This window comes from Cucurbita pepo, chromosome 13, assembly GCF_057944985.1.
Source record: "Cucurbita pepo subsp. pepo isolate OVF chromosome 13, ASM5794498v1, whole genome shotgun sequence".
Taxonomy (NCBI): Eukaryota; Viridiplantae; Streptophyta; class Magnoliopsida; order Cucurbitales; family Cucurbitaceae; genus Cucurbita; species Cucurbita pepo.
The window spans coordinates 13450358-13478179 of NC_141810.1; the positions used below are offsets into that span (position 1 = coordinate 13450358).

A 27822-nucleotide genomic window follows, 5' to 3' on the forward strand; every position below is an offset into this window, starting at 1 on the left:
GGTTCAAAAAAATTGATCGAGTAATTCAAATACAAGTAACGAGTAAATAAACTATATAGTAAAACGTATATACAAGAAATAGTGTGACAGACTTACGAGAAGTGAGCACCATATACAAATATCCACCCTAAATTCAAATCATTCAACCTTCAATCTTCATCTTCTTCATCTTCTTCATCTTGTTTGCCCTAATTTTCATGGTGGGGTTCTCAGTTTCCTCTTCAATGGCGGTTCTTCCTCCATGGATTCCCACAAAATGGCTCTCTTTCTCTCTAACACATGAATTTATATACCAAATATTGGGTTTTTTTTTAATTTTTTTTAATATAATGTATAATATAATGTAATGATTACAAAATTATATGTATTATAATCTGAAACAAAATAACGTTTGATTCTTTAAGATCAAATCCCCCAAATAAGATTGATTTTAAATAGAGGGAGATGGTGGGCAATAACCCATGATTTAGAGAGAGAATTAAATGTTCATTAGTGATATATAATGGTGTTTAATTAACATAAGAGAAGATAATTAATTCATTAATGATATTTTTTTGGTAATGCAAAGTTGCTTTATCATAGTTTTTTGGTATAAATTTGTTAAAGGTGATGCATATGAGCTCCATTGATCATTTTAAATTAAACAACTCAATTATCTCACATATATGATATACTGATTAATATATTGGTAAGCGTGAAGCAATAATCATGATTAAATTAAAACCCCAAGGGCCGTTTTGTACCTTCCGATGCAATTAATGATAATTATTGGATATAACGAGAGAACTTTCTGTTTCAATTAACGATAAAGGTACCAATTAACATATAAAAGATCGATAATGGGATCTTTCACTCTGCTCTAATTACTGTAAATTCGAGTACAACTTCTCAAAGATTGACTGTATAACAACTCAAGTTCACTGCTAGTAGATATTGTCCTCTTTGTGCTTTTCCTTTCTAGCTTCTCCTTTAGGTTTTTAAAACGTGTTTGATAGGGAGAGGTTTCCTCACCCCTATAAAAAAATGTTTCGTTCTCCTCCCCAACTGATGTGAGATCTATGGGAGAGTAGATCGTGAGATCCCACATCGATTGGAGAGAAGAACGAAACATTCTTTATAAGGGTGTGAAAATCTCTCCCTAATAAATGCGCTTTAAAAATCTTAAGGAAAAACTTGAAAAGAAAAGTCCAAGAGAACCATATCTGCTACAGTGGGCTTGAGCTATTACAAACAGTGGTTCGATTTTCCATCCTGCAATGGTTGAATTCAATTCGAGTATAATTTAGTAGATAAAACACTCGTTATCATCTTAGATAGGGACGTTGTTCGATCTTCCAACTGCCCAAAATTACAATTCAATGCTCTTAAAGGTAGCAAAAGTTGAAAGGTTGAGAAGCTCAAAGGAAGGAGGGATTAATTAGCAACTAAAGATAATTAATTAGGGGGCACCACTTATAATGGGGAGTTACATAAACTCATCAACTTCACTTCATAAATAAACCAAATCCCATCATTTTTCCACAAGTACAGAAAATAAACAGAATCCTTCCCTATATAAACCCTACACTACAGAAAACACTAGCAAACAAAGAAACTTAGCTTCCTTGTCATCCATTACCAAATGGCCTACCTTCCAAACCTCTTCATTCTCACATGTCTTCTAGTTTTCGCCTTCTCATCCATGGCGGAGTCGACGCCGAACCTAACAGTAAGCTTAGCAACACGATTGAAGGTAGAAGGCAATGCCTCAGAATGCTGGGGATCTCTGTTTCAACTCCAAGCATGTAGCAGCGAAATCATCACATTCTTTCTTAATGGAAAGATTCACTTAAGTCCCAAATGTTGTCACTCAATCGATATCATCCAGCATAAGTGTTGGCCAACATTACTCAGCTCATTGGGATACACAGTAGAAGAAGGCAACATTCTAGAGGTCTATTGTGACAATACTGGTAGCAAACCTCCAACTCCACCCTCACCTCCACTGCCACCATCCATGGAGCCTGAAGGTCTTGCTCCTTGAGAACTAAAGGGATCTTAATCGTAGGCTTCTAGCTATTATGAGTTTATGCTATGCTTATCTATGTCTTAAATCTTTACATTTTGCTTATTATGAACTACCATTGACATACTGCTACAATAACATGATTTTATTTTCATCTAGCAAGCTTTATGAATTAATGTATTTGAATGAATGAAATACAAAAACTAAGAATGAGAAGAACATATTTCTGTACCTATACCTACAATAGCATTGCAGATCAAAACCTGAGACCACAGGGAAGGCAGCACCATTTTTCCACCTTTAGAAGAAGCCATTGGAGAGGGCTAGCGAAGTCTTCCTCGTCGACAGATACAGGTGGAAGAGGCAACTCTGGAGGTAAATGATGATGAAATGCATTAACAGCTGCTACAACCCCGTCCTCGCTCTCTATAAGTTCTGCTATTTCAGCTGCTCGACGTTTTACCTGGTTCATTTGATTCTCATTAAGATCCAATATGCATCGAAAAAACCGAACATTCTTTCCAACTTTAAGTTGAAAGCCTACATCTATCAGTTTGAACAATCGTTATTGACAATCCCACCTCAGGCTGGAGCATAAAATTTATAGCATTTGACAGATTCCCGACGTTTAGCTGAGATATAGGGATTGGTATCGGTCCAAGGCCCTTCTGATGTGTTGTCTCGCCCCAGAAAAATTGATCTCCAAAGAACGGTACTATGGTCGTAGGGCACTGAATTTCAAATTTTAAAATCAGAACTCAAACAAATTTCCCATCAGAACTGAATCATCTAGACAGTTCTTACCCCAGCTTTTAGTCCTGTGCTCGTAGTTCCAGCACCACCATGATGAACCTGCAGCCCCAGATATAATATAAATAGTTCACTATGCATTAATACAGTATCCCTTAAGAAAACATATTTTAAAGTGATTTCCTAGTGATGAGCCAATTCCTCCAAAAATAATGTATGCTGAGGGTGGGCTGTGAAAGTTACAAGAACAGTAAAAATTCAGGGAAGTGAACATGACGAATGCTGAAAAGATTCAGCCTTTGGAGTCTGCTTCATGAAAGATAATGTTTTAGAAAGTAAGTAGCACTCACCACAGCTGAACATCGACGAAATAGCCAATCATGGGGGTAGTCTTGTATAAGGAGTACATTTTCAGGAACTTTTATACCTGTATAAGACAATTCTATTCAGGAACTTCTCTCTAAACCGCATGGCTACAATCTCCAAAGTTATCATAGTTAACAGGATCAGAATAATATTGTCCCTTTCTAAGGAAAGACACTAAATCTAAATCAAATTCTCTAAATACTAGCTTATCTAAATCTAATAATAATCCCTAGATACTAGGTAACTAAACCTAAATAATCCGATCCTAAATAACTAAATCTAAATAATAATCCTATAAATCCAACCAGATAAATTAGGATGGTCAACTATAGATATCATTCATTCTTAACTTGGATACCAACTCATGAATTACAAAAATATCTCATAACTTAAAGGCTAATTCTTTCGACGAGTTCTATTAATTGGAGAAAAGATTTTCACTTCACACCGTTACTTCTAGCGGGTAAGCTCTTGGTAATTATTGATATCCCATCATATCCTGTTGCCTAAAATCAGATATTACAGTGATATTGGAAAGTTGACGTTAAAATAAATTTGTTAAAATTGATTCCAGGAATTTGGATGAACATGAAGGAACAGTAACTGGAAGGAAACAAGGAGAACCGAGAAAACAGAATGCATAAATGGGAGACAATCAGATGAAAATGAAAACAATATGTTTTACTATTGATGCATATTCTCGCTAGACCGACAGACTAAACTACTACCACTATTGGCAAGTATCAAATCCATAGCTTGTGGTGTCTAAGAAAAGATAGGTATAGAGTGTCCACAGTAACTAAAAGCAGTGAAGAGAGGTAGAATACAACCATTAAATGGAATAACTTTAAAATGTAAGATGGAATAATACACTTACAATTTCCTAGGCCTCCTAAACCCCGGTCAATTATCCCTCGTTGCCCTGTTTCCTTTAATGCCTCCAATATGATATCAGTTGTCCTCTGAGGCTCCGCAAGAGGCTGATCAAGCAAAAGTAAAAGTTCAATAGCTTTTACGCCATGGGTTCACATACTTGAAAAACATTTATAAGAAAAAACAATGGGCACATTGAATAGTAATTAACAAATGTTAAATCACTATTTAACTCAAAAGCTTAAACTAATGCCTATTGGGTTAGGATAACTATAATCTCTTACCAATACTTTTTAACACTCCCCTAAAATTCCTATCAAAGAATTTTAAAATGATACACTTACAACCAAGGATCCTACCCAATGATTGCAAGATAAAATGAATTGCAAGAAAAATGGAGTCCATGACATTTGAGATTTGACCAACAATGTTATAAAAATACATATATTGTGGTGAGGTCACTATACCATACTCCCGAATCCTACATATATGGGTTTTGTTCCTTTTTGAATCCACTGGACGACCGCCTCTTCAGGCTGATACTTGAATCCACGGTCCAAAAAACAATAGCCAACAACATCAACTAAAGGCCCCCAATCTGCAAATAAGTTGCACCATATGTATAAAACAATTATATGTATTCAGAAACTCCAAGCACAACACAATAAGAATATAGGTAGAAATCAGAGTTGGCAATGACGTAAGACATCCTAAACTTGTAAAAGAAAAGGTGAGCAAAAGAAGACGAAGTTTAAGTTCTAAAAAACAATATTAAATTCATATGAATAATGGTCACTAAACTTTGTGCAAAGAGGTTAAAATAGTGAATGAAGAAGACAGATACCGAAGAGGTTTTTTTTCTATTTGGTTCTCTACTTCCATATTCGGAATAGAATACCAAAAGAAAAAACTAGTTTAAAAGTTAAGCAAATATCAATTTTGAACACCCCAACCAGATAATCCTTCCAAGCCAAGCTCTAATTGCTTCCTTCTTAAATAATCTTACTGCTCCTCGATAATGCCCATTGGGCCCGAATCAATGAGTAGAATCTGTTCTCTTTAGACTACAAATGTAAACATGATTCGTAGCATAATGGTGGAGTACAGTTTTCAACTTCAGTTAAGCTATAGATCTCAGACCAAAATGGATCCCTGTGCCCAGTAATGAGGATTGTTAACTCCACCCACATCCAACGATTTGGAGATGGAAGCAAGCAGAGGATGATGATTTGACTGGGTGGTCATCTCTTTGATCATCTCTTGCTATAAATACCAAGCCTCGACAGTGAAAACCACTGCAAATTTGATTGCAATGAATGAGAGAAATGAAGCCCAGTAGGAGCACTCATGACAGAATCCAAGGTTTTCCTTCGTAGCTCACTTGTCCAGAGAGTTACAAATTGTTCAAATAAATATCATCCAGCAATTAGAGAAGAACGTGTTGCTACTTTGCCAAATTTCAATTGATCTCTCTCCTAATGGCTTAGCCCAGACCATCCATCCAATTACTGACTAACTAATCATTAATGCGTATTCAATTGATACTTACCATATCCCCGTTATGTAAGGCCTTCAAATAACAGTAAATAATAAGAAAAAGTAAGCAAAGGCATAATAAACACCAAAAAAAAAAAAAAAAAAGATGAATAAAAATAATTTTTCAATTTTTTTATTTAATTCAGACATTGCATTGTACCCTTTGGCTTTGGCACAACGGAAGGACTCCACATGTAGGCTGTAGGCAAATGAGAAATTGATCCACGATACGTACTAAAATATGCAATGGGAGCAAGATTCAGCTTCTTCCTCCTGAACTCATTAATGGAACCCCTTATTCCCCACCATATCAGTAGTTCCACAATGATGTAAGAAATCTGGATAATGCAATAATGGTGATCGAACATCGTTACTGGTGAAATCAGCTAAACAGCTGACTCATGAAAAGAAAATTTTGCGATTACAAGAGAGAGAGAGAGAGAGAGATTTCAGGCTCCAAACAAGAATACATACCCAATAACCTGTATTTTGGGGTACACGTGCCAATGGATGGGGAAATTCATTTGTTGGCCTGCCTATCAATAGAAAACGTAAGAAGAAGTGATCTTACATTTTTATCCATATTGATTTAATTCAGAAATTAGGAGACAATAACCAGACATAAGCTTAAAGAATTACAGGTCCTTTTTCCTTCTTTAAACTTTGGCCTGCCCAACCTATGCAACTAGGAACAGCTTCCTCATAGATCAACCTACCCAGTCAATAGCATTGTCTAGGTTGTTGCATGGTAAAATACACCTCACCATCAGCTATCAAAACAAATTTCTTTCATACTGAGGTATGTAAAAGAGAAAAAAAAAAGTTGAGAAATATGGAATGAGGTGTGTAAAAGAGCAATCGAATTTCCTATGAATGTAATCCAAATCGCTGAATAGAAGCCAAACTCAAAAGTCCTTTTGTCCAATGCTATTGAAGCCATCCTTTCAGTTTGGGAGATATGGATGGGAGGAATAAAGGAATCTTCAAATAGAATAATTGGAGTTTCCCAGAGATTTGGATCTTTTTAGACACTCAGACTCAAGATGGTGCATTGTATACAAACTTCATTGTAACTATGTCCTAATTTTCTGTTCGATCAAGTGCAGTGCCGTTTTGCAAGCTATATGGCTGCTTGGGAGATTCACTATCGCCCTCTTTTGTATTTGGGTTTAGTAAATGTGTTTGTTTCTTATTTTAAGAAAAAAGTGAACATAATCCAAACCAAGCACCCCATGAGAAATCCTAAAAGGAAGGTCACTGATCTTTCTTTTCCACAAGATTAGAATGGAATCTTCTTCCCAAAATGTGTACTAGAAACTATCAACATCAGCACAATGACAATTATAATCAACTTACGTCCAAGGCATTGTAAAGAAGATATGTAAAGGTACACGAAGAGCTTCAGCAACATGTGTATGCCCTGCACCACAAATTAAATAAATAAGCACAATATGAAATTTGGAAACTAACCTTTCAAAAAAAAAATATATATATATAGTCGAAAAGCAACTAACAAAAACGATACTGATGACCCAGACCTGTTTTCAGTAAAACTTGTAAGACATCAAGAAATAATTCAAATGGTTGATGTGCATCTGTTGGAAAACACACCTGAAGAATGATATTGAAGTGAGATGCTTAACTTTGCCTACAATCACTCACCATAAGCAGGAGCGTTTGCAATAATTGCCTGAGCCCTAAAAGGCATCCCAGTTTCTAGATCTGGTTCAGTGCAAGCAGGAAGTGTGGACTCTATAATGACCTTTAGATGTTTCCTTTGGACAGATATTTCTCCTGGTCCAGACGGAATGAAACCCTTGTTTCTGGTCATATCTAAAATTGAATTTTACAAAATCATTAATGCACGACAAGCAACTGAGAAAGAAAGAAAATAAAAAGACAATAGTAAGAAAGCAAGCTCAATTATATTATTATTGTTTTTTGGATAAGAAGAGAGAAAACTCTAATGATTATACTAACCATATCAGGCATAATTAGAGAACTATAATAGTATTAGCAAGCTTTTTTCCTTTTCACAAGAACCTCCATGAGAATCTCATAGTTAATAGAAAATGAGTATATCATTGAAGCGATAGAGCACCTTCCTATTCCTTTAAATCCCTCTCTCAACATCCATATTTGAAGAGCAGATAGCTAAGAGATTAAGAGAGTCGTCCTTATCCTAAGATCTTTTTAAAAAAAAGTCTGGATTGGGCGGATTAAATACTCAGGGACAAGAGTCAACCAAGATGTCCAAGTGGACAAGAGAAATGAATTGATTACCTACTTAGCGACCTTTCATTTTTTATTTAGGAGAGTTTTTTATCACTTCCATTTGCACAGGTTTTCCTCTTATGTGGACAGCTAAACTTTGTGGCTCAATGCAATTAGAGTTACTGTTAAGGAAGCATGACTAGAGAAAACTAGGATAATATTTCAGGGTTGAGTTCATCAATGGGGGAGTTTAAGGGAAATAGTGTTCTTTTCTCCTCTTGGCGGTCTCCCCATCAAGAGTTTGGTAATTGTGGTCTTGCGACTTTGTAGAGGGTCTCTGTCATTTGGCTTTTGTTTATTAAATTTAATCGAATCAATGAAATTAAAGTCAGTTCCTCATAGAAGACATGAATGAGTAAATCAAGATGTCAAACTCAAATGTAGAAAGATCTAAATAAAGTCAAGAAAGTTGTGGATTGTTAAATTTATTAAAGAGCTTCTGATGGGCAGTAGCCACAATATCAGTCTTGACACATTGCAAGATCAAAGGATTTCTTTAATGGAGGAATAAAAGATGCTTCTGCTCAATCAGTGGTCGTGAAATTATAAACGAATAGATATTCTGGTGATCCATGGTATAGTTTAAGATGTAATTGAATTTTATCATAGCCATTCTGTTCAAATACAAAGAATGAAAATATATCATATTCAGGACTTCATTTTATTAACTGAATAATGTCAAATTGGATGTCTTCTGACATAATTGGTCATATTCAAAAGCATCAATAACCAACAGACCTTCAGAAGATGGAGATATAAATTTGTCTAAGGCCCTAATTGAAAAAAAATTTGTTTTACACTTATCAAATGAATTCTATAATAATGCAATCAAGAATAGGTAAAGAAGTGTGTAAGACATAGTGCATATAAGTCTTTAAAATTTAGGGCATCTTACATTCAGCCAAACCACGAGAGTCACCACCCAGAGGATAAAAGTCAACATCAGCAGACTTCACAAAGTTTCTGAAATTAGTATGAGTGGCAAGCCTAACACGATGGCCAAATTCCTGCAAGCAAGCTCAGAGAATTATACAGAGTTAACAAGAAAAGGAAAGAAAAAAAAAACAAGAAGAAGAAGTCACTACAGAGCATCAACCACAATGATTTTTTTATTAATAACTTCAATTTTTTAGTAATGGGAAATGGATTAAAAAATTATTCTAATTAATCCCTGAAATTGAACATTGAGATACAGACTCTAGATGCAGTGCTAAAGAGGCAAATCCAGCACCTTTTCCAATCAGGGCAATTCACTATCGTAATAATTTCATGATGACAAAATCTTCTTTAACAATTTGTGTAGACAAAATCCAGTTGAAAAATGATCGACAAATTAACTCACTTGCACCTCTAAGATCAATATACAACCATAGTTCAATGACGGCCAGATCACGAGTTCAAAAAAAAAAATATGGTGAAACAGAAAGAGAATAAAAATAAAGTGCAGGTAGTGAAAACTAATAAACTATTTCAAACATGCCTGAAGCTTCTTTGCGATGGCCAAGAACGGCTGCACGTCTCCTCTTGTTCCAACAACAAGTATTGCAATGTTCAGCCTTGGAATCAATTTGATGGACTCAGGAATGATGTCATCAACTTTGGGAGATGACCCTTTCAAGGTAGGATGAAGCTTCAAGAGTTCTGAAGCAGCAGGGGCATTTTTCTCTATATCAACTTCTACAGTCCCATCATGTTGTATCTTTACTAGATCTGCAACTAATTGTTTCTGCCAGCCAACAGAGATATTAAACATTGAATCAAAGCATATCTAAACTAGAGCAAGGAACATGGAGCAAGAACGAAAGAACAATAAAAAAGCAAGAATGTCTATATTTTCCCTCAGAAACACCAAATCACGAAATTAGGCCCAAGTATAAAGGCATCTTCCACCTAGATAATTACAAGGATTACAAGAATAAGCCACTAAACATGTGAAATAAGTTACAAAGAAACGTCTAGGCACACTTATCATTATGCATGATGAACCGAGCATATCAAGCAGTAGATGCATGAGCTCAAATTTTTTAATGAGAACATGGTATTCTAATAACTACCTCTTTATCCCCTGACAATTCATCAAATTTGAAGTCAGGCCTCTGTGTACCTATCCACTCAGTCATGGATATGAAAAAAGTGACGTTTTCCTCCTCTAATAGTAGACTTCTTCCACTGCTGATAGGTGCACTAACGCACTGTTCCTATAAATGGGGATACCTAGCAATCTAGCCTCCAAGTGTCGAGCACATTTTATTCACATTGTGGTGGATCATTACACAGTCATTAGAATATGATTGCAGAGGACTGGTGTAGTAAGCTCCTTGCAAGTGGAGAAAATCCAGATTTTTTTTGTGGAGAGTCGAGTAAATCACTTATCGTGCTTCGCTCGCTTTATCACTGACGTGATAGTGCGTTTCTCTACTGTCTGTATCCTCCATATGCCGCAGTGCTCTGTGAAACATGACACTTTTATGTTCCATCTCAACCAATTGCAATTAGCAGTCTAAATTTCAAGTGTTAAAGAAATAACAATGATGCAACATTTTTCTAACTAATTTGCAAGTAAAGATCTCAGACGTCCAAAGTAAGATATCAAGATGACCATAAAGATGCAGTTGCCATATGGAAAAACAAAACAAAACAAAGCAAGTTCTTGGAGGTGCAGCCAAATTAAATTGTTTAGTTCCGATTCTCAGCACAGCATTTGAAAATTTAGCTACTGTAGTCAGATGTCCTAGGATATAAATATAATTAGTAACAAAAATTTCAATGATTTCATTTTTCTGAAAATGTCACTAGAAACTCTAGAAAAGATCATCCAGAGAAAAAGTTATACAAATTGTTTGAAATATTGGATACCAAGTAAAACATTCTTCAAGTAATCCCAGAATAATCATTATTAGTCATTATTTTCATGCATAAACATGATGTTAGTAGATTTACACTAACATGAAAATTATTCAGCACCTGAATATTATAATTTTTACATAGCAAAGTGCAAATAAATGAAATAATTTAGACACATAAAAATAAAAATAAAAAACGGTAGAATACATGAAGTCCAGAACATGGACTAGACCAGAAGCTTTTATGTTAACAACTTGCTGAAAGGAAGATTTTACGAACGTGTTGTTAACGATGGTCACCAATTATCAAGGTCAACACTTCGTGTTGTAGGCAATATAACAATAATATACTTGGAAGGCCAAAAGTCTGAGTTCAACGAGTAGGATTGGCGACTATACGCCTTAATCAATTGAATTGTGCTTAAGTTGGCAACACCTAAAGTTAAGATTGAGGCCTACTGTATTTGAAGAACTCTTAATGACCTAGGACTTCTACTATACATTAAGTATTACACATATATATAACAAACTAATTTCATCAAAGCGTGATCAAGCAATTCACATAAACTATTTCTTAATACTTAAAATATCAACTCAATGTTATAGTTTCAATGTTCAAAATATATGTAACCATAAAGAATAGTAGAACTTGAGATTGCTGTACACTGACCTCTTGAAGTAGAGGAACTAACATTCTTGAACTCAAGAGACTAAAAGATCTCAAAAATTGGTAATTGATGAATTGGATATGTTTCAACTGCTACACATATAGATTCTGAGTAAAAAATTTCACGCAAATGCTTGCTAACTAAAGGCCCACGTGCACCCTTGGCCACAAGCACATCCTTCTTCACTCCTAGGCTGCTAGTGCTAGCTCCCTCTGCCAATTTTTCAGAAGCATGGTCAAATTCAACTTTGACACAGTTAAGAACGCCCCAAATAGAAGAAACCCACAATCCCAGAAGTCTCAATCAACATTATTAAAGTCCCAAATCAGTAAATTAAGCACACTTTGAGCTGGAAACAAAAGAGAATAACATGGGTACTTCGCAGCTAAGACTAGCAAACCTCGTCTAATGCGTACACGAAAGTTCATGGTGCCTATTTTAAACCAAGCCGCCAATATTAGCGACCAAAAACATGGGAAAAGAAAACTAACCCACTACACAGCCAGTGAAGAAGTCACACGAGCAGCGCCTTAGTCTCGAGACTCTCGGCAAATAGAGATACACAGAAAACTAACTCCGAGAAGCAGGACAGGGACAGGGATTAAGCACAGATATTGGCGCCATACAAGTCAAAGAAATCCATTTGAACGTAAGAATTCTGCATTCGTAATCGCTTCGCTGATTAAACAGATAACAGGAACAGAATTTAATGGAATTTAAGGCACCCACGGAGGATTGTCTCTTTTCGTCTAGCTCTATGCGTCTCTGGTACTGAAATTATGGCTCCAAAACGAACCCAATAAACTGAAACCCGCAATTAAGCTTCGTAATGGATCACGTGAAACATGATTTCGCTAACTGTTTGGCGCTTCAAGAAAAAAAAGAAAACTCAAATGTCGGCCAAAGTGAATCAGAATCGAAAATTGAGGTCCAATTTCTATCGTCTTCCTTTAAGTAATCGACCCCTAACTTTTTCCCCTAAATATTTTCACATCATCCTTATTTTTATTTATTTTTTCCATTTAATTCTTTTTTTTAACTTAAAACACAACTTAATCATTTAATTTATACCATTCAATTAAGTAAATTTAAATGAATATTTTACCAATACGAGTTCGTTTATAAGTCTCGTAAATTTATTTTTTTATTTTTAAATAATCCACATTTCTCTGAACTTTCTAGAAAGAAATATAAATATTTTAGTTTATTTGTATATAATAGCAATTAATCCATGCATAATTTAAAATCAATTAAACATTAATTTAATTCAGCACGATTATTATTGTTAATTTGAAATTAATTATTTATTAATTTAAGTATGATTCAATTAGTTAAAATCTTATGGTTGTTAATATTAAAATTAATTTAAATATTAAGGTTTACCAAACAAATTGTTATATAATATTATTTGTGGGTTTGGTAAATAAATTAAGAAATTATATTTGTTTTAATAATACAATGGGTAATAAATTTTTTAAAAATTATAAATATTTTTTTAAATAAAAGTAAAGTTTAGAAGTATTTTTCATTTTTATTTTATAAGTAACACGAATAATTATTATCGATAAGTATTTATTTTATTTTTACTAATGTGACGTCATTTTCTTAATTATTGCTGCTCGCATATTCCACTCTAAAAATTATTGTAATAGCAATTAATGATATTATAAAGCCCAACCAACAATAATAAATTTGTATTATTTATTGAATTTAATTTTGATATGGGTAGATGTGACAAATAAATTTTACCTTTAAATCTAATTTTAACATTTAAACCGATCTTATGTAAGAGCTTAAGTTTACTGTTAGTAGATATTATCTGTTTTAGTTCGTTATTGTCGGTCTTATAGTTTTACCGTTATAAGGAATGCTTCGTTCTTTTCTTCAACCAATGTGAGATCTAACAATCTATCCCTTGGGGTCCAGCGGCCGTTATGTATCATTGTCAGTCTCACAGTTTTATGAAATGTTTCGTTTCCCTCTTCAATCGATGTGAGATCTAATAATCCACTTTTGTAGGGGTCAGTATCCTCGCTAGCACATCGTTCTCATGTCTAGTTTTGATACCATTTATAATAGTTTAAACCCATCACTGGTAAATACAGTCACGTCCCTATTAAGTATAGTCGGTCTGAACTTCACGCGCTCTCAGTCGCCATCTTTCTTCCTGCGTGCCCTCGCCCAGACCAAAATCAACCACCATAGGCCAAAAAAACAGGAAGATCGAAACAAAAACCTTGCCGCGCACAATCCAAATCGATAGAGGTAGCCATAAATTCTTCCCAAATTTTGTTTTTGTCTCTAGAAAGATTCCCACTCGAGTTTCGAGAGAATCTCTGCGAATTCCTTGCCTATTTTGACGAACATAATGGCATCATACAAGCTCCTGGCATCTTCCAATTCGCGAAATTCGGATCTATCGCGAGGTTCTTCTTCTTCTTCTTCCTCTTCTGCTTCTCTTTTAGAATCCCAATTTCTTTCGAATCACCTGAGGAATAATGACATCCCGACTCGCAATCGAAGCCATAGTCGTAGCTCAATGACCGTCGATGGCTTACTTGGCAATGGGTACGATTCCAATCCCACGGAGTCGTCCATTCTCTTAGATGCCCAGATTACTCTTGTTGATTCCCATAACCCTTCTTCTCTTCCCATGAATACGACTACAACAACCACCACCACCACCACTAATTCCTCTGCCGTCATTGATAGCAATCACAATACCTCCTCCGGTGCGGCGCCCAAAACTGTGGATGATGTGTGGAGGGAGATTGTTTCTGGTGAGAGGAAGGAGTTGAAGGAGGAGGTTGCTGACGAGTTCATAACCCTCGAGGATTATCTCTTGAGAACTGGAGTTATGCCTGTTGAGGATGTCAAATTGCCGCAGACGGAGAGGCTGAGTGGAGGGATTTTTTCGTTTGATCCAATTCCGGCCAGCACATTTCAGGCATTGGATAAGGTCGAAGGATCCATTATTGGATTTGCTAATGGGGTCGATTTGATCGGTAGTGGAGGAAGTGGGGGGAGAGGCAAAAGAGGGCGAGCTGCTTTGGAACCTTTAGATAAGGCTGCAGAGCAAAGACAGAGGAGGATGATCAAGAATAGGGAGTCTGCAGCAAGATCAAGGGAACGGAAGCAGGTGACTGAATCTGCTCTTTATAAACAACTTTCATTTCCAAATTCTTGTTTGATTCTATATTTTGGTGTGATAAAGTGTTTGATAGTGTACTTTTTGAACTTTTTTGGTTTTGGGATCTCAGGCTTATCAAGTGGAATTAGAATCATTAGCTGTAAGACTAGAGGAGGAGAAGGAGCGGCTTTTGAGGGAAAAGGTACTCTTTCCCCCACCACCCCCAAATATTCATACATATGAGAACATCTTTCTGATTCAATTTTCTATTCCACTGGATTTGGGATCTATTTTTTTATTGCTTGCATTCATTTTAATCGCGTTCCTTGAGAATCTGTAAGACGAAGCTGCGAGACCGATAGGGAGAGGGGCGAAGCGGTCAGGTCCGCCCCCATTCGAATTGAGAACCTCATGCAGAACGTGTCACTGAGATTGCTTTTCTTCTTATGCAAGCTACAAGCTATACATTTAGATCCAGAGAGACCTTATAATATGTTCTTCCTCCATTTGATTCCTTTTTTCTTTTTGTATTTTCCTTATCCTTGAGACCTCCCTGAAGTTTCTCTTTATCAATTTCACTCCAATTCCCTGTTTTTAGTTTCCAACAACAACAAACTAGGATATAATTTAAACACATTGGTGCGATGAATTTCTATCATGTTATTGAATCAATAATTCATCATCCTAGCGGTTTATGTCTTTCAGCTCGATCTAACTACAATTGGGCTGCATCAAATCTTTTTTCTTATGTTAATATTTTTGTTATTAGTTTATATATTAGATCATAAGCCATTTTACAGCAGTGCATATTGAAGAATCATTTGTTTGATTAGGACTAATGTTGGATCATTTTCAATCAAACTTATTATTTAGTGCCGAGCATTCTTGGTTTGCTGTGTTTGGAGGCGTAATTAAAGTAGGATTAAAATTGGTGATTAAGAGCTTAAAATTCTTGATAAAATTGGTGATTGAGAGCTTAAAATTGGTGATTAAGAGCTGAGTTGTAGATCTATAAACTTGTAGCTATGTAAACAGAAGACTGTTGTCTGTTTGTAGTTGTGTTGATTACATATTAGCGTTTCATAATTATCTCTCTTTTGCAGGCTGAGAGGACTAAAGAGAGGTTCGAGCAGGTATTGATTTAAACTTTGATCCTATTGTTATTCTGTAATGAAAAAGTTTTTGCGTTGAATATTATCTTTCAGCCCTCTTGTTGATTAAAAATTCTGTTGTTGAAAAGTGACGAAAAATTCTGTATGGACAATCTCCATCGTCTAGCCTTCTTTAGATTTCTAATTTCTCTTAGAAAGAACTTTATAGTACATCGTAGGATAACTAGCGTTCATTAGAAACTAGAAAGCCACAATATCTTTCACTATAAGTTTTGATTATTCACTGGCTAAAAAGAAAGGTCTTAGTTATTCCCAAAAATAAAAAAGAAAACAGTTCAGTGAGCTTCATCAAGTGCTGCAATATCAAGGTGTTCTGGAAGTTGAATAAGAGATTAATATTATGCTGCTTCTTACATAAATTTGTTTTGATTAAAGAAGTCGTAATGTGAGATTCATCTATATATAGTTTGCAAAATTAAGGCTAAGTTTGGCCTTTAGTATAATACTGAGGACGTCAGTTTTTGTAGTTTAGGGGGATTCAAAGCAAATGATGTCGGTGTCGTTGATTTGATTATTGGTTCTTTCTTTTTGGGGTCTGCATATATTTACTTAGATCTGAGATCCCTCATCGGTTGGGGAAGAGAACAAAGCATTCTTTATAAGGGCATGGAAACCTCTCCCTAGCAGACGCGTTTTAAAACCCTTGAGGGAAAACCCGAGAGGACAATATCTGCTAGCGGTAGGTTTCGGCTTTTACATAGTGTCTATTTGAAATATATGATGTCCCACATTGGTTGGGGAGGAGAACAAACAAACCACAATTTATAAGGGTGTGGAAACCTTCTCCTAGCAGACGCGTCTTAAAGCCTTGAGGGAAGCCCGAAAGGGAAAGCCCAAAGAGGACAATATCTGCTAGCGGTGGATCTGGGTCGTTACAAAATGACTTTCATAAGAGTATTTTTAATCATTTAGAAAGTCATTCCAAACTGACCCTTATTAATTTAAAAACTTTTATGCATATACTTGTCTTATAAATTTGACAAACAGGGGTTCATCTGTTAGCTCAATGTTTTGGTTTTGATTATACGGTGACAAGTCCAAAGTTCAACTACATCATAGGTATTTTACATGGTAATGATACATCCTGGTCTGATCTTTCTCTGGCGCAGCTAATGGAAAAGGTGATTCCTGTGGTAGAAAAGCGACGACCCCCACGAGTAATTCGGCGAGTTAATTCCATGAAATGGTGAACCATTGTTTCTCCACAAGACAGGTTCAACAGACAAGGAAACCTGTAGGAGCAAGAAGCAGAAGAAGCAGAAGAAGCAGAAGAGATAGGCGGCATAGTATTAAGAGTTACTGAAAACACATTCTTTGCAGCTGATGATGGGTGAGGAGCATTAGAGGTGTCTGCTGCAAGCAAAAATGCCGGCGATCACAATCCTTTTACCAAACAACAGATTTAACAGAGACAAAACTAACACAGGATACATGAAAGAAGAAGATGATGATTTATAGGCGCTATTAAAACAAAGCGGATCAGAGCTAATAAAGCTACAAAACTTTGAGGTACTCAGCTCTCTGTCTCATTTTCTGTTTTTTGTTGAATGCATGAGAGAGTAAAAGAGGAAGAAGTTGAGTTGAGTAGCAATTTTATAGCATTTTTTTTAATGGTTTTGTTGGATAGAGGAAATTTGTTATAGTAGTTGGTAGTGTAGTTTGGTGATATTAGAGGTATATTATTTTTTTCCCTCTTAATGTTATATTTTTTAGTTAAGAAAAGACTATTGGTGACTGTAATTTCATGTAATTAAGAATATGGTATAGTAATAATTTAGTCTATACTACAGTATTTAATCTATATAGTTTATGAAATTATAATTTTTACTATAAAGTATTTTATTTGCGTTGAACGTCTTTTATTGTTTCAAGTTTTTATATAGTGTGACCATTTTTAAATGTCTCTAAAGAATAAAATTATTGGTTCGAATTTTGAATAGAAATTATGAATTGACGGTAACTTAGAACGATGTGACTTGAGTAGAAATTAGTTAGAATTTAGGGTCTGACAATAACCTAAAACGATCTTAATTTGGCTCCATTAATCTTTCTTCAGTCTGTCTTTGTTGTTCAATATACTATCAGGTAATAAAAAAATATAATAGACAACGGTCTTTAATTTGACTCTCCGTGTAGATTTTATTCGATTTTAGTTAGAATCTTGTTTTTTTTTTTTTCTACTAATTTTAATATACTTGAATTTATTTTTAAAATATTTATGCATAAGACTTATTTAAATACAATTATTAATATAAATTATAGAGACATTGGAACAAAATAGAAAGCGTTTGTCACAATCACACTTTTGTTGCAACAAGACAGTGATTATGAGACACTTATTCTAACTCAAACGAATAAGTGACGAATAAGTGACGAGTGTAAAAAACATTTTTGTTGCAACATGACAGCAATTAGGAGACACTTATTCTAAATCAACGAATAAGTGGCCAGTGTAAAAAACATTTTTGTTGCAACAAGACAGCGATTATAAGACACTTATTATAACTCAATGAATAAGTGGCCAGTGTAAAAAACATTTTTGTTGCAACAAGACAGCGATTATGAGACACTTATTCTAACTCAACGAATAAATGGCCAGTGTAAAAAAACATTTTTGTTGCAACAAGACTGACTAGTGTAAAAATAAAACAGTACAGATCAATTGAATACATGATTGAGCCTCGAATACTTTTATTTAAGTGATTTTTAGTTTGTTTTTAAATGAAATTGAATGAAAATATGTACAGATTATTAACCATCGAAATTATCAATCTTTTGAACATTAATTAATTCAGCCAAAGATTATGATAAAATGATTTGTTTCAAACATATATGAAAATGGTCAAGATTCCAGGAGCATGCACATTACACACAGCACTTTATCATTTTCTTTTTTTAACTTTAATATTTAATAATATCAGATAGGGCCAAAAATTCACCAACAACAAGAAATCCTGAGAATTCAATTCCTAGGAAGCATCTATTTTTATTTTTTATTATTTACTTTTGCAGCAAATGATAAATAATAATTAATAAATGGGTTAGAGATCGAATTAATCTAAATCCTCTTTTCTCATCTCAGTTTAGATTACTTAATTTCAAGGCTAAAATTCAACTTAAAATAACTTTTTATTTTATTTTTGGGTTAAAAAATATAAAAATAATGGAAAAGGGAAAGAAAACATAAAATAATGCCCTAAAAATGCATCAAAGTATGAGCATCATGAGCTTTGTGTAAAGCAAAGATTAGGTAATCTATAAACAAAGGTAGAGATTTCAAGAAAGGAAAGATAAAGATAACATTATATTATATCATATGGTTTTAAAATATTAAATAAAAGTCTTTGAGAATGAGGTAATCATTTAAGAATAATAATCCCCATCATCACTCCTTACACCCACTCAAACCTCTTATATATATAATATATATATATATATATACATACATATATATAAGATTGTATGAGTATTTGTTCTTGCCAACTTAGGTCGTCGTTGGTCAGGACGACACATGCACACGGCTCTAACCCTGTTCTTAGAAAACAGTTTCTAATGACATAGAATTTTGATAAACGTTTGAAAAGTAATGTTATCCACTCTCAAACAATAGGCAACAATGACGACATTAATAACATATAGCTCAGATAAGAAGAATTGACAACTAGTTGTATCCCCCATAACATATTTTGAGATAAATACTCCAACATCGTGGTTCATAGCCACGTGCTTTAATCCCCTGAGTTACAGGTCCCACCCCGTCTCCACTGGATTTGTTCTCGAGATACCCTAAAAAAGAGTAGCCTTTCTTCTCCCCAGTCATTTCCCATTTCGGGTTAAGAAGATGTGAAAGAATAAACGTCTTAAATACTAAAATTGAGAAGTACTTTAGGATTAAAACGTTATCTAAGTTGGAAAAAGGAAAAGGAAAAGGAAAAGGAAAAGTTCCGTTGCAGTGTTGTTGATGCCCAATTTCACTTCTTTTTCTTGGAATTTCTATGGCTGTTTTTCCACAAACCAAAATCATTACAACTTTTACTGTATAAAAAAATGCATGAAGTGCACATTCTTCAACATTTTGTCTGTCATCCATTCAAAGCTTTTGCAATGGCAGAGCCCCCAACACTTACTGTCATTTCCACTTCACCTTCTTTCCTTTCTCTCTCTGTTTTCAAAACTCCAAGTTTCAGAAGAACTGAAACTTTAAGAACATTTCTTAAGGAAGATGAAGATGAAGACGAAGATCCATTTATTAGTGGTTGTGTTCTTCGGCTTTCAAGCGTTGTTGATTCAGCTTTGTTGCTCCTCTGCTACCATTGTTGTTGATGGAGTTTCACAATGGAAGAATCCCTCTGTTCATATTGGAGATTCCATCAGTAAGTACTTTGAAATATATTTATGTTGTCTTCTTTTGAATGTCTTGCTCTGTTTTCTGAATCTTTTTGCCTTTTTTCTTTGGCTTGTTCTTAGTTTTCAAGCACAAGTTTCATTATGAGCTCTTTATTTTCCATAATCAAAGGGCTTTTGATCTCTGCAACTACACTCATGCCACACTTCTCAGCAAACCCAATTCCACAGTATTCATGGTATCTCTCTCCCTCTTTATCTCTGTTTTTTGAGTTCAAACGTCGATGTATCGAGTCGAAGTCGATGGTAGATGTCTAAACCAACTGAGTTATGGTCGGGTTGAGGGAAGGAACTTGAATTGATCGTTCTTAAAAGGGCTCATTCCCCCATTTTTCTATGTGGGGTTTACAAAATTAGTGGAAATTTGTCATTTTTATCCAAATTCCTATATGGGTTTTGAGTTTCCACTCCTTTTTAGTGGAAAATGTTCTTCTTTCCCCAAATTTCCATCTGGGTTTTGAGTTTTTGATCGGATATCTCTGTTTTTGAACTTTAAAATTCAGTGGCATCCATCACGGCTTGGTGTTTTCTTCTTTGCCTTCAACAACGGCTCTAAAAGCTCCTGCAATGGCTCTCAAAAGCTAGCTGTGAAGGTCACTGATTCAGCCCCACCTCAAAGTTCCCACCTTTCTCCACATAACCCTCCAATGGCAGCTCCAGCACCAATTTCCGGCGGAGTTCTGCCGTCTACTCCAGCTTACCCGTGGCCGTTTCACCCTCGGCAGGGAGCGCCGTCGCCGAGTCTCCCTCCGAGTGAAAGTTTGCCTCTGACAGTGCCGGAGAAAGGTGGAAGTCTGCCGTTTATCAACAGTAATCCGGCGGTTCCACTACCCACCGGCGAAGTGGACACTGCCACTATTCGCCCGTTGCCAACTTCAGCCCATGGAACACATAGGGTACCGTCTCTCTCTCTCTCTCTCTCTCTCTCTCTCTCTCTCTCTTCATAGGGCTAAAATGGTCATTTCAAGCTTATTCCTCTCTCGTTCTAATTACTCTTAAAAACCTGAATTTAATTACCTTAAAGTTCAAATCTCCATATTTCAACTAACAATAGTAATAATAAACAATACCCAAATTTTGTTCTTCCAAAGTAACTTCTATGTCACTGCTAAAAAGTTGACAATTAATGGTTATTTTTTTAAAAAAAATTATCCTTCTTTATCGAATTTTAAAAAAAGTTGGGCAAAAGTCAAAAAGAGAAAAGGTAATGCTTGATTGAAGGAATGGGTGTGGGTTAATTTTATGGCATGATGATGAACTTTTTACCCTTCAATTTCTGTCTTTCATGATTGGGATTTCTTGCTAATACAAATCTCTTTGTATGTCAAAATTCAGGCAATCATGGGCTTTCCTCTTCCACTTAAATTGGCTCTAATTTCAACCTTCTTCTTATTGCAATAAACAAAAAAAAAAAAAAAAAAAAAAAAAAAAAAAAAAGGAGAGATTTTTAGGGTTTAGGGTTTCTTAGATGTGATGATTTTGGGGGGTTTTTCCCAATTTTTGTGTAAAAAAAATGATGATGCTATGGTTGATGATGATGAGATATAATCAAATCAATGCATTTGGATGTTATTTTTAGTACTAAATTTTGGCATATGCTCCTTTAGTTATATAAAACTTCTCTCTCCCACTTAGATAATATATTTTAAAAGTTAACATTATGATGTTGGCCATATTTATGTGTCTGAGCCTATTGTAATGGAGAGGGCAGGTTATGAAACAGGTTGTATATGTCCTTTCTTTTGCTTTCGGCTGGATTAATGTTATTTCAACCTTAAATGGGTTAAGTTGGAGGTTTTGTTTCTTTTTTAGATGTTAGAACAAATACTTAATCTTCGAGATGTTCTAAGTTTAGGTTTTCTTATGGGTGACCCAACTCGACCTGTGTATTTGACTCAAATCCATGTTTGATGGAACCTGTCGATGACATGATTACATAATTGATGGTAAGTCTTGAGTACTCCATTAGTGTTTCTAGAGTTTTTAGAGATTTGATCCTCTAACCTTAAATAAAGAAGAATATCTCTATTACCTGTTGATCGGCCTAACCATGGGTGGATTAAATGGGCACTTAACTGTGTCATCTTAGTTGCAATGAATGCCCTACCTATATATATCTCTTCCTTCTCTCTTTTCAATAATGGTGGAAATGGACTTTGAAATACTCCTCTAATCAATCCCGATTGTCCACCTTTTCTTATTGACATGATCAGACATTTAAGCTAGCAAATTAAATCATGGGTTCTCATTAAGAAAGGCAAGTGAATCAATCGTCAAGGCTGTTCTCACTTTGACATATTCTTCTTATTTGAATAAGAGTACACTGGTAGGTTAGGTAGGGAAACCTATCGTTCGGTGTTTAAAGGATTTCTAATTGAAGTTTGGTATCGTTTTTACCACAAAGTTGAGTTCAAAATAAATTCAACACGACCTTTTTTTTTTCTTTCTATTTTCGAGCCAACGTCTAATAATTTAAAAGCAAAGAATAGAATAAGCTTTCGATCCTTTTGATTGTCCATCAATAAGCTTTCGATCTTTTCCCTATTTCTCCATTATATCTCATCCATGGAGATGCTATTTGCATAGGGCCAAATCCCAGGTCAATGCTATTTGCATAGGTACACGACAGGGAATAGTAGCTCAAAATTATGGATGAAATTATTACAAAGCTCTATTATTAACAAGTAATTAGTCATTTTCCTCGAGGGGTCATCTTACATTGGCTTATCGTCTAATAATTTGGTTCGTGATTATTGGCAAGAACTTATTGTAGGTCACCTAGGCAAAACGCTCCAACCATAGGCTCACGATACATACAAAGTTCATTAAATTCCGGGTCTAAGAATCTTTCAAGATTCTGAATGAATGGTCAACTTTATAAACATAAAACCCCAGGCGTCTTTTCATGCTGAAAGGATATGATTTTTTTGGTGGGTGGCTCTACTCCTTTATCATGAAAAGAATATCATGAACTAATGGTTAGCAGAAAAGAGTGAGTTAACATCAAAGATGATGAAGAAAGGGACCCTGTCCCATGATTTGTAGGGGGCCGTAGCCAGTTCATCAACTGAGGAGAGGATGATAAGGGCTACCCCAAAGGGTAGAATCAATGAGGAATAGAAGAAACCAGAATTCCCAAGATGTCAAACCCTATAAAGCTGAGTGGCCTAAGTGGGGTTCAATAAAATGTCAACTTTTATCAGAAGGGATCCTATGGACAGCAGAAATTCCAGCACTAACAAGAATTGAGTGAAGGTTTGATTACAATGAATAGCAGAAGTCAAACTCTACCAAAAGAACGACCTCGGTCGTCGGTGGAATTCGATATAGGTTCGAATTTCACTAGTCGAGAAAGCTTGAAAAGATTGTACTTCAACAACAACCAGCACCATAGAAAAAGATGGAAGATTTTAGATATCGTGCATTGTAGAAGTCAAACTCTACAAAAGGAAGGACACCTTGGTGGAATTTGATTAGAATTTCTTGACTTAACCAGCTCCAGAAATAATCTAATGAAGTTTAAGTAACAGTACACACAGACATGCTAGAAACACAAAACAAAGCAAGGCAGAGGCAGAAACACAAAGAAATGGCAGCAGTGAAATCAATCCAAGAGTGTTATGCTTAAACAAAACAGAGAATTGTCATGACTAAAGCATACGAAGAACCAGACAAGGACCATTAACTGTATTGTGCAGAGAAGGCCTTACCTCCATCCATGATGACGAACAAAGCCACTGAAAGCTCCAACTCCCCCTCTTTGTAACCGCCCAAATCCACCGTGAGCAAATATTGCCCTCTTTGAACTTTCCCTCAAAGTTATTAAAACGCACCCGCTAGAGAGAGATTTCCTCACCCTTATAAAGAATGTCTCGTTCTCTGTGGGATCTCACGTCTAGAGTAACTTTAGGATTATCACTGTAAAAAAGGTGTTGTGGAGAAAGGAGACAGTCAAACAGAAGAAGATAAAGTCCAAACATGTTGGTTAGGACAATTTTTCCAAGTTAAATTTAGACTTTGACTAAAAGTGTAGGAATAAATCTTACCATTATTGCTGACCAAGTAGTCAACCTCTTTCTCTTTCCTTCAAGGGACAACATCCACGAACTTGGCAGATCCTGCGGAAGACCAAGTCAAGATCAGATCTCTGTAATAAACTAACCAGTAAGCTTATCAATTTGTCAAAGCTTCCACCCAAGACCATTAAAATTCTGTCAGTAACAATTTTCAATGGTCACAGACAAGGAACATGACAGGCACCTCAAAGTGTAAAATCTGGACCACCATATCCTCCATTGTAGCCACATACCAGAGTGGTGCAGGATAGTTTCTCCCACACTATGGGGCAGCTTAACAAAGTTCAAACAAACTAAAAACACATTCATTCATCTGGTCAGAAACAAAAAATTGCGAGTTTATTTGAAAAAATACATTCATTCATCACTAATTCAAAGGAAGAAGGAAAAAAAAAACAATGGGTATGACAAAAGGTAATTTCCCAAGATGAGTGTTCCACTGAATTTTTTAACCTTTCTGTTCTTGAAAAGAGTTCCTTCCTTTCAGTATATCAAAAGGTCATCTAGACTTAAGATAACAGGCACCTCAAAGAAAATTTTCCTGAGGGCAAGAACTCTAAAATTTTCTCACAATTTTTCTTAGAATGAACACCGAGAGAACACGAATCTAGTGTCGAAAGAAACAAATGAGACAATTGATAGTAATGTCATATTTTGCAGCAGAATTAGAACAAAACATGGACCAACAGACAACTTTGTAAGAATGAACAATACATGTCAACAATGGGCTGATAAATATGGCATTTGTGAAACAATGTGACATTACCAAGGCCACCAGATGGAGAAGATCCATGCCAATGTTTCCATATCCAAATTTCTTTACACAATATACGCTGAGTAAATAAATACAAAGAGTCCCCTCACCACTTTATAACCTTCACTCTCTTCTTCATATTTTCATCCTCTCTTTCTCTTATTCCTAGAAACCATGAAAACCAAAGTAGAACATGTTCTGAAATTCCAACAATTCTATTCAGAATGATTCGCTCGTCCCATCGAGTCGAGCCCTTCAGTCCTGCTGCGAACAACCCTGTGAAAAGCTTCCCTCGCCTGCCGTTCCAATGAGTCTAATCCAAAGAGTGATTTTGCTTTGTTCTGAAATTCCAACAATTCTATTCAGAATGATTTGCTCGTCCCAACGAGTCGAGCCCTTCAGTCCTGCTGCGAACAACCCTGTGAAAAACTTCCCTCACCTGCCGTTCCAATGAGTCAAGTCCAGTCCTCAGAGTATTACAAACCGTAGTTAGCTCTTGCACTCTCTCTCTCAGCTCTGCTTCTCTCTCCTCGGCCAATGGGAACTGAGCTGTGTCGGCCAAATCATTCATGAGACGCGTGCACTTTTCAATCTGGTGAATCTCCTTCAACAGCCCACATGAGTTCCTTCGATCTCGCTTCTTGGACTCCTCCACAATTCGATCATGCAGTTGAAGGATTGGAACCGCCCATGGGGAGTTTCGGGACAAAGAGAAATGAACCTGTAAACCCCGATCCTGGCAAGGAATAGCCGCCACCAACGCCCACATTACAAACAATAACACCATGTTCATGGTAAAGATAGGAACTGCAAGCCCATTTGTAGCCAAAAGCTCAGTCGCTTTAGGGGCCGCCAAATTGTTACCAATGGATTGCAGCTGCCTGGCAGCCGACCACGATCGTGAAACGCTCCACGAGAGCGATCGGAAGTGGCCCAATGACCGTGGATCCTTCGAGGCATTGTTCCGTCCGAAAGAACGGTTGCGGTGGGCTATAGCAGAGGCATGCGAATCTTTCTCATCAAGCATACAAATAGCCAAATCGATGAGGGCCTTCTTGGCACGACGAAATTGACCCTCGCCAAGAGTCTTCTGGTGATTACAATTGTCCAACGCACTTAGAACAATCTCCAAAAGCTTCTGCCATTGCCGGAGCTGCTCAATCCCATCACGAATCGCATTACACACATCAAGCGCCTTGACGGTTCTCTCCGAGTAATCAGCAACCAAACGGTCCAAAGGGGGTTTAGAGATTTGAGATTTGTGGTTGATGAGAACGAATTTAAACTCCTCCTGGCAGCACAAGAAGGAATCCAGAAGCTTCTGAACCCATGATAAGGAAAGCAACTCATCAGGACCAACCGAGGCAAGGTCCATGAACCGTTCAGCAACTTGCCTCTGAAAGGAGTCAAGATCCTGCTCCTGAGACGTCGGAGAACCATCCATTGCGTAAAGCTGATCTCGCCGAATACTCTGAACCGGACGTCCAATGTTGGTACAAGCAGCCGACGAACCCTGATAATCTGTAGCTGGCATCCTCGCACAGAGAAACTCCTTTTTTACATATCACGCACCAGAAACCCTAATCACCAAATTCCTCAATCCAACAAACGAAATTAAATACCTCGACCGATAATCAATCAATCAGTCAATCAATCCCCTTTCACCAAACCAAAATTCAGATCTCCAAAATGGATTTCCCCCCAAACTCAATTCAACGCCACACCCAACACCCACTCGGCTAAATCAACGCCAAAATTTTGAAACCCAGATCCAAATTCCACCATTCAAATCGAAGAACAGAGCTTTAGAGAGAAAGAAGGATCGAAAGAGAGAGAAAAATGGCGAATGAATTGAAAATTTTTAGAAACGGCGATGATAGATGATGACGATGAGAGAATGTTAGATAAACAAAACCTAGGGGACGCCCCTTTTATTGGGAGAACTGACGACCGCATGTCTTAGTTTCTTTTTTTTTTTTTTTTGGCAAAAATACCTCTATATTTTTTGTAATTTACAATATCACCCTTCATATTTTTTAAATTAAAAATTATTTATATTATTCTCAAATAAAATTAAAACATGAAATGGTGATTTAATCTTTAAAATTAATTTAAAATTGAAAGAATATGAATATTCTAAATTTACCCATCAAAATATTTATTTATATTTTAATTAATATGATATAATTTAAGCTACTATCCTTATAATATCTAAAATATGAATGCGACATCCATCAAACTTATACAAAGTAATTAAAGATCTTAAAGACGGATTCAAAATACTCCACCTATATATATATATAATTATTATAAGTAAAGAAAATGCATTTATTACACTTAAGACATTCAACCCATCTTTTAAATTTTTATTTTTGGCTCTATATTATATTATTACTTAATTTCAATTTGACCCTTGTAGCTTTTTAAGAATTGTGATTTGATCCTATAATTTGTTAAATTTATTTTCAATGACCCTAGGGGTTTTGTTGTATTAATTGGAAAATTTTCCATTTTTATTATAAAATAAGGAATAAAGTAAAATTGGATTTATTTAAAGGGGTGGACTAATAAATATTAGAAAAATAAGATGTATGATTGATTCTGACCAGGTAAGGGGAATGTCTTTTATTACATTATAAAGTTTTATTAATATAGAAATGATCGCTAAGATGTTTTTTTTTTTTTTTTTTTTGGAGAATAATACCTAAGATACTTGAATATTGCCACTTTGCTTGACATTTCATTTATGAGCACATGTATTATAAATGTCATATTTATTTTAATATGGAGAAAGGGTATCCAATGTATGGAAAACGATGCACTTATTTTATTTATTTACATGAGTTTTTAATTTTTTTTTCAATTTATTATTATTATTATTTTTGAATCCATCATATCTCACTGGTTGGATTTCAAATTTGAAAATTATATTTAGGTGTAACATTTGAATAAAAGAAGGATACATAAATAA

General features: G+C 35.6%; 4 protein-coding genes and 1 long non-coding RNA gene across 7 annotated transcripts; 2 read left to right on the forward strand and 3 right to left on the reverse strand.

Annotated features, from left to right (window-relative positions):
* Window positions 1-1465: 1465 nt before the first annotated feature.
* On the reverse strand, window positions 1466-12242 carry UGT80B1 (UDP-Glycosyltransferase superfamily protein). 2 transcript variants are annotated; one of them, XM_023695045.2, is made up of 15 exons: window positions 11807-12240; window positions 11318-11527; window positions 9859-10252; window positions 9285-9530; window positions 8700-8811; window positions 7193-7363; window positions 6887-6950; window positions 6005-6062; window positions 5691-5868; window positions 4462-4592; window positions 3999-4101; window positions 3106-3182; window positions 2810-2857; window positions 2587-2736; window positions 1466-2468 (listed from the first exon to the last, which is right to left on the reverse strand). In XM_023695045.2, exons 3-15 carry the CDS (start codon window positions 9922-9924, stop codon window positions 2262-2264), a joined length of 1611 nt encoding a protein of 536 aa, XP_023550813.2. In that variant the 5' UTR covers window positions 9925-10252; window positions 11318-11527; window positions 11807-12240; the 3' UTR covers window positions 1466-2261. The 2 variants fall into 2 exon arrangements, with proteins under 2 accessions (XP_023550813.2, XP_023550814.2); XM_023695046.2 differs by having other exon boundaries at window positions 2301-2468; window positions 2550-2736; window positions 11807-12242.
* Window positions 12243-13454: 1212 nt separating this feature from the next.
* LOC111808848 (G-box-binding factor 4) lies at window positions 13455-17399 on the forward strand. 2 transcript variants are annotated; one of them, XM_023695050.2, is made up of 4 exons: window positions 13456-14454; window positions 14576-14647; window positions 15549-15578; window positions 16727-17399. In XM_023695050.2, exons 1-4 carry the CDS (start codon window positions 13684-13686, stop codon window positions 16805-16807), a joined length of 954 nt encoding a protein of 317 aa, XP_023550818.2. In that variant the 5' UTR covers window positions 13456-13683; the 3' UTR covers window positions 16808-17399. The 2 variants fall into 2 exon arrangements, with proteins under 2 accessions (XP_086985648.1, XP_023550818.2); XM_087129522.1 differs by lacking the exon at window positions 15549-15578 and having other exon boundaries at window positions 13455-14454.
* Window positions 17400-19670: 2271 nt separating this feature from the next.
* Window positions 19671-21607, forward strand: LOC111809299 (Cupredoxin superfamily protein). Its single transcript, XM_023695741.2, has 4 exons — window positions 19671-19990; window positions 20085-20200; window positions 20525-20917; window positions 21357-21607. Exons 1-4 carry the CDS (start codon window positions 19840-19842, stop codon window positions 21420-21422), a joined length of 726 nt encoding a protein of 241 aa, XP_023551509.2. The 5' UTR covers window positions 19671-19839; the 3' UTR covers window positions 21423-21607.
* Window positions 21429-24275, reverse strand: LOC147789758 (uncharacterized). The gene is made up of 2 exons (XR_015411536.1): window positions 24068-24275; window positions 21429-23939 (listed from the first exon to the last, which is right to left on the reverse strand). It is a non-coding gene; the product is annotated as an uncharacterized LOC147789758 (long non-coding RNA).
* Window positions 24276-24775: 500 nt separating this feature from the next.
* LOC111808846 (protein ROH1D) lies at window positions 24776-26777 on the reverse strand. The gene has a single exon (XM_023695047.2). It carries the CDS (start codon window positions 26383-26385, stop codon window positions 25210-25212), a length of 1176 nt encoding a protein of 391 aa, XP_023550815.2. The 5' UTR covers window positions 26386-26777; the 3' UTR covers window positions 24776-25209.
* Between the last annotated feature and the right edge of the window lie 1045 nt (window positions 26778-27822).

Coding starts and splice junctions, on each gene's coding strand:
- LOC111809299 (XM_023695741.2), top strand. CDS start 19,840: ATGAAGATGAAGACGAAGATCCATTTATTAGTGGTTGTGTTCTTCGGC. Junction 19,991..20,084: donor TCATATTGGAGATTCCATCA/GTAAGTACTTTG, acceptor GCTTGTTCTTAG/TTTTCAAGCACAAGTTTCAT. Junction 20,201..20,524: donor CCAATTCCACAGTATTCATG/GTATCTCTCTCC, acceptor TTTAAAATTCAG/TGGCATCCATCACGGCTTGG.
- LOC111808848 (XM_023695050.2), top strand. CDS start 13,684: ATGGCATCATACAAGCTCCTGGCATCTTCCAATTCGCGAAATTCGGAT. Junction 14,455..14,575: donor GATCAAGGGAACGGAAGCAG/GTGACTGAATCT, acceptor TTGGGATCTCAG/GCTTATCAAGTGGAATTAGA. Junction 14,648..15,548: donor AGCGGCTTTTGAGGGAAAAG/GTACTCTTTCCC, acceptor TCTCTTTTGCAG/GCTGAGAGGACTAAAGAGAG.
- LOC111808846 (XM_023695047.2), bottom strand. CDS start 26,385: ATGCCAGCTACAGATTATCAGGGTTCGTCGGCTGCTTGTACCAACATT.
- UGT80B1 (XM_023695045.2), bottom strand. CDS start 9,924: ATGACTGAGTGGATAGGTACACAGAGGCCTGACTTCAAATTTGATGAA. Junction 5,869..6,004: donor CCCAAAATACAGGTTATTGG/GTATGTATTCTT, acceptor TGCATTATCCAG/ATTTCTTACATCATTGTGGA. Junction 4,102..4,461: donor ATGTAGGATTCGGGAGTATG/GTATAGTGACCT, acceptor TTGCTTGATCAG/CCTCTTGCGGAGCCTCAGAG.